Source organism: Trichomycterus rosablanca, chromosome 2, assembly GCF_030014385.1.
Source record: "Trichomycterus rosablanca isolate fTriRos1 chromosome 2, fTriRos1.hap1, whole genome shotgun sequence".
NCBI lineage: Eukaryota > Metazoa > Chordata > Actinopteri > Siluriformes > Trichomycteridae > Trichomycterus > Trichomycterus rosablanca.
The window spans coordinates 61,778,677-61,791,891 of NC_085989.1; the positions used below are offsets into that span (position 1 = coordinate 61,778,677).

At 38.9% G+C, this 13,215-nt stretch overlaps 1 protein-coding gene across 1 annotated transcript in view; it reads right to left on the reverse strand.

The window, feature by feature from the left end:
• Window positions 1–6,115: 6,115 nt before the first annotated feature.
• LOC134303165 (NLR family CARD domain-containing protein 3-like) overlaps window positions 6,116–13,215 on the reverse strand; it is a 47,501-nt gene continuing 40,401 nt past the window's right edge. The window contains exon 10 of the mRNA XM_062988485.1: window positions 6,116–7,079. Coding sequence (XP_062844555.1) covers window positions 7,073–7,079 — 7 coding nt within the window. The 3' untranslated portion in view covers window positions 6,116–7,072. The remainder of the gene's footprint in view (window positions 7,080–13,215) is intronic.

Consider the following 13,215-nt stretch of genomic DNA (forward strand, 5'->3'; position numbering starts at 1 on the left):
CTATGAGAATAGAGTCAGTACAAGTCAGAGTCAGTACAAAAGTTACATTTGCCACATTTGTTCCGGGGTCATGAAAGGGGATGTTGGTTCCAGCCTTCAACAAAGATCTGAAGGTCGGGGAAGAAACACAAGATGTACCAGAAAGAGGTGCTGGGTATTTGCAATGTCCAGCATCTCAACTTGTTCAAGATTGTGCAGGATATCATAAAATGTGGAGGTCACAGCTGTCCACATATCAACCAACAGCCTTTCAATTCTGTAAGACAAAATAAATGATTTAAAATGTAATACTTTGTTGACTGAATAACATCTGTGAAAAAGTGGTAGCTGTATAGAATTCAAGGACAACAATAGCCTTAAAATGTAGAAACAATAAACAGTGTAGGGAAATATATGTTAAAGAAATGTATAACTTAGACAATCAAGGACATTTGTGCCAGTATACCCAAATCTGGCCAGTGGGAATCCTAGCATGGATTTAAGTTCAGTCACTTGTGGAACTGTCTGTACCCTGATGGCTGACATTCTGGTTTCCACATGTTCACTCACCAACATGTGAATTTGCATGATTGGTATTTAATATATCTTCAGGAATATGATTTTCTTTTCCACTAATTAATCAATAATAATCATTTCATGTGTGCTAATGAAATGTAAATAATTCAGATCAATACATAAGCAGACTGCTTACTACATACTGCTATTTATGCTGCTACCCCTCCAAAGCTTTATGTCTTAGTAAGACCTAGACAACAAGAAATCTAGGATAATTAGACATACAGGTTAAAAGATGAGTGTAATCAGAATATGCCTGATTGTTAAAGCTTTAACAAATTCTACCCTTTTAAAATGATGATTTTATGTACTCTAAAATAGTCTAAAATTACAATAATTAATAAACTTACCTGAGCTCGTTGATTGTCCATTACTCTCTCCACAACAGGAAGTTGGGGCTCATTGGTCGAAGCCGAAAACACATTTTGATTGGTCGACGACTTTTGGCTCTGTTTTAACGTGCAGACTCCGACAGTGTTGCCAACAATATTTAGCGACTTTTCAGAGCCCTCTAGTGACTTTTTTTTCAAAAAAAGCGTAAAGCGACAAATCTAGCGACTTTTTCTGGTGTTATTGGAGACTTTTGGAGACTCGAACGTGAAAACACATATTGTTCTGCAGTTACTGTCCTCAACGAGCAGCGGGTGCTGCCGTCAATATCACAATCAGTGTTGCCAGATTGGGCTGTTTTCCACCAAAATGGGCGGATTTTGTTGGAAAGTGGCAAGGCAAAATGTAAATAAAAAAACTATTGCTTTCTAAAGCAGGTGGAATATAAATAGTTCTACCTTCTTCCACCACATCCAACCCTTTGTCAAAAGTTTGATTGACAGGTTATTCTTTCCAGTCCAAGACACTGATTCATATGTTAGACAAGTGATTAGAGTTGAATATGAAGGTAAGCAAGTCTCGTACATATTACCTCTCATATGTACGAGAGGTTCAACTTTCATTGCTTGCAAGTTTATTTTTATTTACATGCAAAGGGTTGTGTGTCCAAACAAATAATGTATTTTACAAACTTGTCAGGCTACTTTAAAGACATGCAAGCAAAAAGAATTTGTCCTTTATAATGTATAATTACTGATCTTTACATTTTCAGATATTAATTTGTAGGTCATGATGGTTTAACTGGTTTATTATTTGTGAAATGCTAAACATCATCTGCTTATCCTGTGTTTTGGGCATTTTTTCATGCATTTTGGCTGAAAATTACTGTCGCAATCTGGCAACCCTGCTCAGAGCAGCTCAGTGTTTTCTTAAAAAACAAAAACAAACCACGAATCAACAGAAGAAAGTTCATTTGTAGTTCTAAACATATTTAGGGTGTTTTTACCCACTTGTTGTCTCTCCCACGATGTTATTCCTCTTCTACAGCGTCAACTACACACAAAAGGACCTTATGCAAATTAGGTGATGACGTCATTTAGCGACTTCTAGCGACTTTTAGGACAGCCAATAGCTGCTTTCCTTACTGAGGAGTTGGCAACACTGCAAGTGCAGTTATGAGAGCGAGCAAGAAATATCTATGGAGGTAAATATGTAGCAAAAGTTTTGCACCTGTGAAAACGAAATCTGTAAAAATGTGTACCTGTAAAAAAAAATCTGTACCTGTAAAAAATAAATTTGTAACTGTAAAAATAATCTGTAAAATTTTTATCTGTAAAAATAAAATCTGTAACTGTAATAAAGATTTGTACCTGTAAAAAATACATTTGTACTTTTGTACCGCCACGAGTTTTGCAACTAATATCTCAGTCAGCAAAATATCACAATCACGAAATAGCGTTAAATAAAAATAAACAGAGCAACACTAATAAGGACGTTATGACATGAGTTATGATGTTCTGATCCAACTACACTGAAACTTTGTTTACGCTTCTTGCTGCTCTAAAAACAATCTCTTTTGATTGGTCGGTAATTACGTCTATCTCCCCAGTAGTCCCGCCCCCTGCGCCCCTAAGCCCCGCCCCAGCAGCTACAGGTACAGGTGAGTTTTGCAACACGCTGACTGAGATATTTGTTGCAAAACTCGAGGTGGGCAGATTTGAAACTGTGCTGCAATGTTTTTATTCTCACATCGAAAATAAAAGTACAAATTTATTTTTTACAGGTACAAATCTTTTTTACAGTTACAGATTTTATTTTTACAGATACAAATTTTACAGATTATTTTTACAGTTACAAATTTATTTTTTACAGGTACACATTTTTACAGATTTCGTTTTCACAGGTGCAAAACTTTTGCTACATATTTACCTCCATAAATATCTGAGCGCGAGAGCAGCGTTTTGAGCGCGTGCATGCAATTTCGTGCGCGAGCACAACTTATTCGTGAACGAGCAGGGTGAATTTGTGCGAGAGCAGAGAAAATCCTGCTCGTGCACAAATAAAAAGTGCTCTCGACTTTTGGCACTAATCTGACGCCATAAAATAAATCAGGCAAAGGTAGCACAGAATTATAGGCGTTCCCCGCAAAGAGTCAAAAACCGATGTGCGCATGCTCAGTAGGACAACACCGGTTTAACAGCTGCATTCAACTGCTCCTCCAAATCTCCCACTTTCTGAGTTCAATAGTCGCGAGTACGTATCTAACTCTGCACTGGATGGGATTTTTAATCAAAAATGATATTTTTATTAGTGTGAATAAGATTGAACAGCCTTTATGTGTTGCTACTGAAGAACAGAAACACAATTATCATGTTCTGTAAGAAGCTTTCTTTATTTATGGAACTTTTCCTCCTCTACTGGTGTTTTAGAGTGATTCATTATTTTCTTCTTTAATTCCAGTTATTGTTTTGATTGGTTAGTTTATTCACATGACGTGGCCAGGTTAAAGTTCACGGTGTGATCAGGAAAATCATTAGATGTTACAGGTCATGTGGTCAGCTTACAGCTCCAGCTATCCCATCATTCCCTTCTGTTGTTTGTGCCTTGGAAAAGTATCACTTGTGGGTTATATTTATGTTTACATTTAACTATAATATTACACAAGTGTTACATTTACATGGAAATGCTGCCAATGTCAAACTAACAATGACTGACAGTTATTTGCACTATTTACAAGTGATGTAGAGTTACTTGCATATCATTTGAATAAGGCATTTGTATGGTATAATTTTGTAGCTGTTATTTACAATATTATGTTTGTGGATGTTCTCTGAATAGCATTCAATATTCTAACTGGAGCTTCTGTATCATTTCAGTTTTACTAAATTGTTTCTTGAGAAATGAAGACGACAATAAAGAGCATTTAACTTTACTCCAGCTTCTGACTTGTTCTTGGAACTTTGTTAGCTATCTGTCGATTTGTGTACAGACACACACACTGAGGACAGAACAGTAAAAAAGCGTCTTCACGGCGGCCACTACAGCATTAAGAGGAACAAAGCATCGTGCACGCTAAACTCCACACACGCTAAAAGCCTTCATATCCACCTTTGTGTAATTTATAATGTCATATACTAGTGAAGCTGGATTGGAACAACTATCCAACATGGATCATGGCGTCACAGAGAAGGACGCTGAAACAAAATCACAGTCTTCCACCTCGTCCACCTCCTCTAAATCCTCCTCAGCTAGCAGGGCAGCAGCCAGGGCTCGTGCTAAAGTGGAAGCTGCACGTGCTCGCACCCCTTTCCTTCAGCGAGAAGCTGAATTAAAAATAGCAGAAGCGAGTCTAGCTGCTGAGTTATCGGCTTTAAAGCATGAGAAGGAGGCAGCAGCAGCAGCTGTGGCAGAAGCTGAAGTCCTTGAGGCAGCAGCAGAGAATGAAAGTAGAGAGGTCAGTAGGAGTCACTATGATACAGTTCACGTTACCACACAGCGCACCTGTGACTATGTTGAACGGCACTCCAAGCTACATCCTGGTGATACAGAGCCTCCTTGTTGTCGTTCATCAAAACTGATGTCCAGACAGACACTGAGGAGCACACCCCCAGGCTCGACAGCGGTGCTTCTCACGTCTTAAATAAGAGTGGTGTTTTTTTTTACAATAAAATGGTGAGCACTGGTTCCAGTGACTGGAGTTCATTTCACCTCAGATTCTATAGATTCTTCATGCAAAACTACATGAGATAGAAAAAACTTTCACTTTAACCTCAGTGTTAACTACTATAATTAAAGCCCCGCCTAATTCATGGCCAGAAAAATCACATGACGTCACGGACCATGAAATGAGTCTTTTCTTGTGAAATATGCAATTTGCTGTGAAATTCACGTTTTAATATTTGTGTTTAGTGATTTAATGCTTTTCATTCTCATATCACATGAAATATGAGGCGTAATATGCAATATGAGGCGTCCTAGCAATTATACTGCAATAAATCTAGTGTAACTGACTTTCTGTTGAAATCACACAACATTTTCTATGAATTTAGTAGCACCCCAAATATAACCCTCCATATGAAATAATAACATGCTGCAGTTTTAAACTCTAAAAGGGAAATCAACGATAGTACATCAGTCAGTTACGTCGACCAGTGTGCCCTCGCCATTACTACCCTGCCTGTACTGACTGCATGTAAGGCATAAGGTAAGTTAGAGTTGTCCCAGAATTTGCATATAATCCTTAATTAGTATAATGGCAATGAATAAATATCACTTAATGGTCATTTCCAAGAAAATTCATATAATCAAAAGAATTTGGTCATTTTTCCCCTTCTCAAAAAATGCAATTTTTTGTCTATCTCTCCCACAGTTATCAGTGATGCAGGAAGACTGTGCCTTTACCAGACAGGGCTCACATGTCCCAGGAATGGGTGGACCAAAGACCAAGTTCCCAGCAGCATTATTTTTTTTGTTAGGACATTACCTGTTAAAGATTACCTGATTTTCCAATAATTTTCCTGCTTTTTTATAGGGTCATCCATGGTACCTTTTTTTATTTTATGTGATGTTGTATGTTGTAAAATTAAAGAAGGGTTCCAAAACTTGTCATACAGTGTTGTACTTTTAAAATAAATTGATGAAAACTATATTTTATCTGTAATTTTATACCGGGTAAAATATACCCAACGTTAGTGATGGTGTTACTAATTTTAACATTAGTGTTCTAGGGTTAAAATAACATTAATATCTGTTTTGTTTATTACATTTTAAAGATGAAAAGAACCATTTGCATTATGATGTAAAATAATAACTTATTTAATGTTTCTATTAAAACTAGTGCAGAATGAAGCTGCATTTATGTGCATGAATTTATAATCGTGTTGTGTGTGTGTGTGTGTGTGAGTGTGTGTGTGTGTGTGTGCATGTGTATCTGTGTGTGTGTGTGTGTGCGTGTGTTGTCATGAGCAGAAGAATAAAGTGCATCTGATAAAAGATGATGAGGAGACTCTCAGCACTACAGAAGAGTAAGAAAACAATCAGAAACATAAACTTAAATCACCTGTATGGAGAATGAACATCAAATCAGTGTAGAAGTGAAATGATTGAAACTGTAGCGTCCACTGTAGGGGTCCATATGCATTTAAATAGTGACTGTAGTGACCACTATGCTATGACCACTATGTCAGAGGGTTCATATTATGATTAGTCATTAACAGAACTGCTACACTTGCTGCATCTTTTATTAAATCCTGACATTATCATCATCTTCTATATTTAACATCATTAATAAGAATCATCACTTTGTTTCTCATCATTTTAATCTGTTGGAGTTTATTGCTTTAATCAGTTAGCTGGATGAAATGTCTGGTTAAATAACCTAGTGGTTTATGTACTGGACTAGTAATCGAAGGATCGCTGGTTCAAGCCCCACCACTGCCAGGTTGCCACTGTTGGGCCCTTGAGCGAGGCCCTTTAACCCTCAATTGCCTACACAGTATACTGTCACAGTACTGTAAGTCACTTTGGATAAAAGTTCTGCTAAATACCAAATATGGAAATGGAAATAAAAATGACTATATACCATTCCAAAAACCCACTGGTTACTGGTAGAAACATCACAGGATCACAGTGGATTGTGGGTAATAGCCTGTACAAAACTGTGGTCTGATTTGGACTTGGGGACCCAGGACCTCCACTGTTTGATGTCTTTTTAGGTCTGTTCTGACCATCCAACAAGGTTCCATTCAAAGTTCCAGGGTGAGAATCATCCAGAAGAGACTTTCTTCCACCAGTCCTCTAAACATCTTGTGGTTCTGTAGGAAGGCGTCCTCACTTCAAGACCTCACTGACGTCTGTAATTTCCCAGTGAAGATCCTTGGAGATTCTCTGGTCTCTTGAGTAATCCTCCTCATGTTCTCCTCCAGGCAGACTGCTACCAGGAACCTGATGGACTCTCCAATCTCATTACTTCAGTACTGGTGTATAGAAGAATGAAGTGCTGCTGGATCTTCATCTCAGAGTGGGTTTGAGAGTGTTGATCTTGTACAGGAAGTGATATCATGACAGTTTACAGATTAGAACATAAAGAAGCTGAACAAAGTGTCACCATGTAGAATCTCAGTGTGAAGAGTAGATGGTGTTTATCTTCACTGCTCTTCATCTTCTTACAATTCAATATGTGTTAGAATCAGATGCTGTAGAAGAGATCAGACATGATCAGATGTTTCAGTCACCTATCAGACTCAACACAATCATAACCAGTATAAACACCAGCACACACACACACACACACACACACACACACACACCAGCTGGAACAATGATAGAACATTTTACATGATTCATTGTTCACTGAAGAACCCTGATACAGATGAAGTTCTGCTAATGAGCAGCTCTGATTCCACAATAAGATACACATGCACAGCATGTGTGTGTAATGTGTACATGTGTGTGTAATGTGAGCATGTGTGTGTAATGTGTGCATGTGTGTGTAATGTGTGCATGTGTGTGTAATGTGTACATGTGTGTGTAGTGTGTGCATTTGTGTAATGTGTGCATGTGTGTGTAATGTGTGTGTAATGTGTGCATGTGTGTAATGTGTGCATGTGTGTGTAATGTGTGTGTAATGTGTGCATGTGTGTAATGTGTGCATGTGTGTGTAATGTGTGTGTAATGTGTGCATGTGTGTGTAATGTGTGTGTAATGTGTGCATGTGTGTGTAATGTGTGTGTAATGTGTGCATGTGTGTGTAATGTGTGTGTAATGTGTGCATGTGTGTGTAATGTGTGTGTGTGTAGTGTGAGCATGTGTGTGTAATGTGTACATGTGTGTGTAGTGTGTGCATGTGTGTAATGTGTGCATGTGTGTGTAATGTGTGTGTAATGTGTGCATGTGTGTAATGTGTGCATGTGTGTGTAATGTGTGTGTAATGTGTGCATGTGTGTGTAATGTGTGTGTGTGTAGTGTGAGCATGTGTGTGTAATGTGTACATGTGTGTGTAATGTGTACATGTGTGTGTAATGTGAGCATGTGTGTGTAATGTGTACATGTGTGTGTAGTGTGTACATGTGTGTGTAATGTGTACATGTGTGTGTAATGTGTGCATGTGTGTGTAATGTGTACATGTGTGTGTAATGTGAGCATGTGTGTGTAATGTGAGCATGTGTGTGTAATGTGAGCATGTGTGTGTAATGTGTACATGTGTGTGTAATGTGAGCATGTGTGTGTAATGTGTGTGTAGTGTGTGCATGTGTGTGTAATGTGTGTGTGTGTTGTGTGAGCATGTGTGTGTAATGTGTACATGTGTGTGTAATGTGTACATGTGTGTGTAATGTGTGCATGTGTGTGTAATGTGTGTGTGTGTTGTGTGAGCATGTGTGTGTAATGTGTACATGTGTGTGTAATGTGAGCATGTGTGTGTAATGTGTGTGTAGTGTGTGCATGTGTGTGTAATGTGTGTGTGTGTTGTGTGAGCATGTGTGTGTAATGTGTACATGTGTGTGTAATGTGTACATGTGTGTGTAATGTGAGCATGTGTGTGTAATGTGTACATGTGTGTGTAGTGTGTACATGTGTGTGTAATTGAGCATGTGTAATGTGTGCATGTGTGTATGTGAGCATGTGTGTGTAATGTGTACATGTGTGTGTAAGTGTGTACATGTGTGTGTATGTGTACATGTGTGTAATGTGTGCATGTGTGTGTATTGACATGTGTGTGAATGTGTGCATGTGTTGTAATGTGTACATGTGTGTGTAATGTGTCATGTGTGTGTAGATGTACATGTGTGTGTAATGTGTACATGTGTGTGTAATGTGTGTGTGTGTTGTGTGAGCATGTGTGTGTAATGTGTACATGTGTGTGTAATGTGTACATGTGTGTGTAATGTGTGCATGTGTGTGTAATGTGTACATGTGTGTGTAATGTGTACATGTGTGTGTAATGTGTACATGTGTGTGTAATGTGTGCATGTGTGTGTAATGTGTACATGTGTGTGTAATGTGAGCATGTGTGTGTAATGTGAGCATGTGTGTGTAATGTGTACATGTGTGTGTAATGTGTACATGTGTGTGTAGTGTGTACATGTGTGTGTAATGTGTACATGTGTGTGTAATGTGTACATGTGTGTGTAATGTGTGTGTGTGTTGTGTGAGCATGTGTGTGTAATGTGTACATGTGTGTGTAATGTGAGCATGTGTGTGTAATGTGTGCATGTGTGTGTAATGTGTACATGTGTGTGTAATGTGTACATGTGTGTGTAATGTGTACATGTGTGTGTAATGTGTGCATGTGTGTGTAATGTGTACATGTGTGTGTAATGTGAGCATGTGTGTGTAATGTGAGCATGTGTGTGTAATGTGTACATGTGTGTGTAATGTGTACATGTGTGTGTAGTGTGTACATGTGTGTGTAATGTGTACATGTGTGTGTAATGTGTACATGTGTGTGTAATGTGTGTGTGTGTTGTGTGAGCATGTGTGTGTAATGTGTACATGTGTGTGTAATGTGAGCATGTGTGTGTAATGTGAGCATGTGTGTGTAATGTGAGCATGTGTGTGTAATGTGTACATGTGTGTGTAGTGTGTACATGTGTGTGTAATGTGTACATGTGTGTGTAATGTGTGCATGTGTGTGTAATGTGTACATGTGTGTGTAATGTGAGCATGTGTGTGTAATGTGTACATGTGTGTGTAGTGTGTACATGTGTGTGTAATGTGTACATGTGTGTGTAATGTGTGCATGTGTGTGTAATGTGTACATGTGTGTGTAGTGTGTACATGTGTGTGTAATGTGTACATGTGTGTGTAATGTGTGCATGTGTGTGTAATGTGTACATGTGTGTGTAATGTGAGCATGTGTGTGTAATGTGAGCATGTGTGTGTAATGTGTACATGTGTGTGTAGTGTGTACATGTGTGTGTAATGTGTACATGTGTGTGTAGTGTGTACATGTGTGTGTAATGTGTACATGTGTGTGTAGTGTGTACATGTGTGTGTAATGTGTACATGTGTGTGTAATGTGTGCATGTGTGTGTAATGTGTACATGTGTGTGTAATGTGAGCATGTGTGTGTAATGTGAGCATGTGTGTGTAATGTGAGCATGTGTGTGTAATGTGTACATGTGTGTGTAGTGTGTACATGTGTGTGTAATGTGTACATGTGTGTGTAATGTGTGCATGTGTGTGTAATGTGTACATGTGTGTGTAATGTGAGCATGTGTGTGTAATGTGTACATGTGTGTGTAATGTGTACATGTGTGTGTAATGTGTACATGTGTGTGTAATGTGTGCATGTGTGTGTAATGTGTACATGTGTGTGTAATGTGAGCATGTGTGTGTAATGTGTGTGTGTGTTGTGTGAGCATGTGTGTGTAATGTGTACATGTGTGTGTAATGTGAGCATGTGTGTGTAATGTGTGCATGTGTGTGTAATGTGTGCATGTGTGTGTAATGTGTACATGTGTGTGTAGTGTGTGCATGTGTGTAATGTGTGCATGTGTGTGTAATGTGTGTGTAATGTGTGCATGTGTGTAATGTGTGCATGTGTGTGTAATGTGTGTGTAATGTGTGCATGTGTGTAATGTGTGCATGTGTGTGTAATGTGTGTGTAATGTGTGCATGTGTGTGTAATGTGTGTGTAATGTGTGCATGTGTGTGTAATGTGTGTGTAATGTGTGCATGTGTGTGTAATGTGTGTGTAATGTGTGCATGTGTGTGTAATGTGTGTGTAATGTGTGCATGTGTGTATAATGTGTGTGTGTGTAGTGTGAGCATGTGTGTGTAATGTGTACATGTGTGTGTAGTGTGTGCATGTGTGTAATGTGTGCATGTGTGTGTAATGTGTGTGTAATGTGTGCATGTGTGTGTAATGTGTGTGTGTGTAGTGTGAGCATGTGTGTGTAATGTGTACATGTGTGTGTAATGTGTACATGTGTGTGTAATGTGAGCATGTGTGTGTAATGTGTGTGTGTGTGTGCATGTGTGTGTAATGTGTGTGTGTGTTGTGTGAGCATGTGTGTGTAATGTGTGCATGTGTGTGTAATGTGAGCATGTGTGTGTAATGTGTGTGTAGTGCGTGCATGTGTGTGTAATGTGTGTGTGTGTTGTGTGAGCATGTGTGTGTAATGTGTACATGTGTGTGTAATGTGTACATGTGTGTGTAATGTGTGCATGTGTGTGTAATGTGTGTGTGTGTTGTGTGAGCATGTGTGTGTAATGTGTACATGTGTGTGTAATGTGAGCATGTGTGTGTAATGTGTGTGTAGTGTGTGCATGTGTGTGTAATGTGTGTGTGTGTTGTGTGAGCATGTGTGTGTAATGTGTACATGTGTGTGTAATGTGTACAGTGTGTAATGTGAGCATGTGTGTAAGTGACAGTGTGTAGGTACATGTGTGTGTAATGTGTACATGTGTGTGTAATGTGTGTAATGTGTCATGTGTGTGTTGTGTGAGCATGTGTGTGTAATGTGTACATGTGTGTGTAATGTGAGCATGTGTGTGTAATGTGTGTGTAGTGTGTGCATGTGTGTAATGTGTACATGTGTGTGTGATGTGTAGCATGTGTTGTGTAATTGTGATGTGTGTAATGTTGTGTGTAATGTGTGAGCATGTGTTGTAATGTGTGCATGTGTGTAGTGTACATGTGTGTGTATGTGTGACATGTGTGCATGTGAATGTGTAATTGTGTGTATGTGTGCATGTGTGTGTAATAGTGCTGTGTGTGTAGTAGTGTGCATGTGTGTGTAATGTGTGTGTGTAGTGTGTGCATGTGTGTGTAATGTGTGTGTGTGTGAGTGTGTGAGCATGTGTGTGTAATGTTGTAGCATGTGTGTGTAATGTGTACATGTGTTGTGTAAGTGTACATGTGTGTGTAATGATCTGTCTCGCGTGTGTTGTGTGTGTAATGTGTACATGTGTGTGTAATGTGTACATGTGTGTGTAATGTGTACATGTGTGTGTAATGTGTACATGTGTGTGTAATGTGTGCATGTGTGTGTAATGTGAGCATGTGTGTGTAATGTGTGCATGTGTGTGTAATGTGTACATGTGTGTGTAATGTGTGCATGTGTGTGTAATGTGAGCATGTGTGTGTAATGTGTACATGTGTGTGTAATGTGTACATGTGTGTGTAATGTGAGCATGTGTGTGTAATGTGAGCATGTGTGTGTAATGTGAGCATGTGTGTGTAATGTGTACATGTGTGTGTAATGTGAGCATGTGTGTGTAATGTGAGCATGTGTGTGTAATGTGAGCATGTGTGTGTAATGTGTGCATGTGTGTGTAATGTGTACATGTGTGTGTAATGTGTACATGTGTGTGTAATGTGAGCATGTGTGTGTAATGTGAGCATGTGTGTGTAATGTGAGCATGTGTGTGTAATGTGTACATGTGTGTGTAATGTGAGCATGTGTGTGTAATGTGAGCATGTGTGTGTAATGTGAGCATGTGTGTGTAATGTGTGCATGTGTGTGTAATGTGTACATGTGTGTGTAATGTGTACATGTGTGTGTAATGTGTACATGTGTGTGTAATGTGAGCATGTGTGTGTAATGTGAGCATGTGTGTGTAATGTGAGCATGTGTGTGTAATGTGTACATGTGTGTGTAATGTGTACATGTGTGTGTAATGTGAGCATGTGTGTGTAATGTGTACATGTGTGTGTAATGTGTGCATGTGTGTGTAATGTGTGCATGTGTGTGTAATGTGTGCATGTGTGTGTAATGTGAGCATGTGTGTGTAATGTGTACATGTGTGTGTAATGTGTACATGTGTGTGTAATGTGTGCATGTGTGTGTAATGTGTACATGTGTGTGTAATGTGTGCATGTGTGTGTAATGTGTACATGTGTGTGTAATGTGAGCATGTGTGTGTAATGTGTACATGTGTGTGTAATGTGAGCATGTGTGTGTAATGTGAGCATGTGTGTGTAATGTGTGCATGTGTGTGTAATGTGTACATGTGTGTGTAATGTGAGCATGTGTGTGTAATGTGTGCATGTGTGTGTAATGTGTACATGTGTGTGTAATGTGTGCATGTGTGTGTAATGTGAGCATGTGTGTGTAATGTGAGCATGTGTGTGTAATGTGAGCATGTGTGTGTAATGTGTGCATGTGTGTGTAATGTGTACATGTGTGTGTAATGTGTACATGTGTGTGTAATGTGTGCATGTGTGTGTAATGTGTACATGTGTGTGTAATGTGAGCATGTGTGTGTAATGTGTGTGTGTGTTGTGTGAGCATGTGTGTGTAATGTGTACATGTGTGTGTAATGTGAGCATGTGTGTGTAATGTGTGCATGTGTGTGTAATGTGTACATGTGTGTGCATGTATGTGT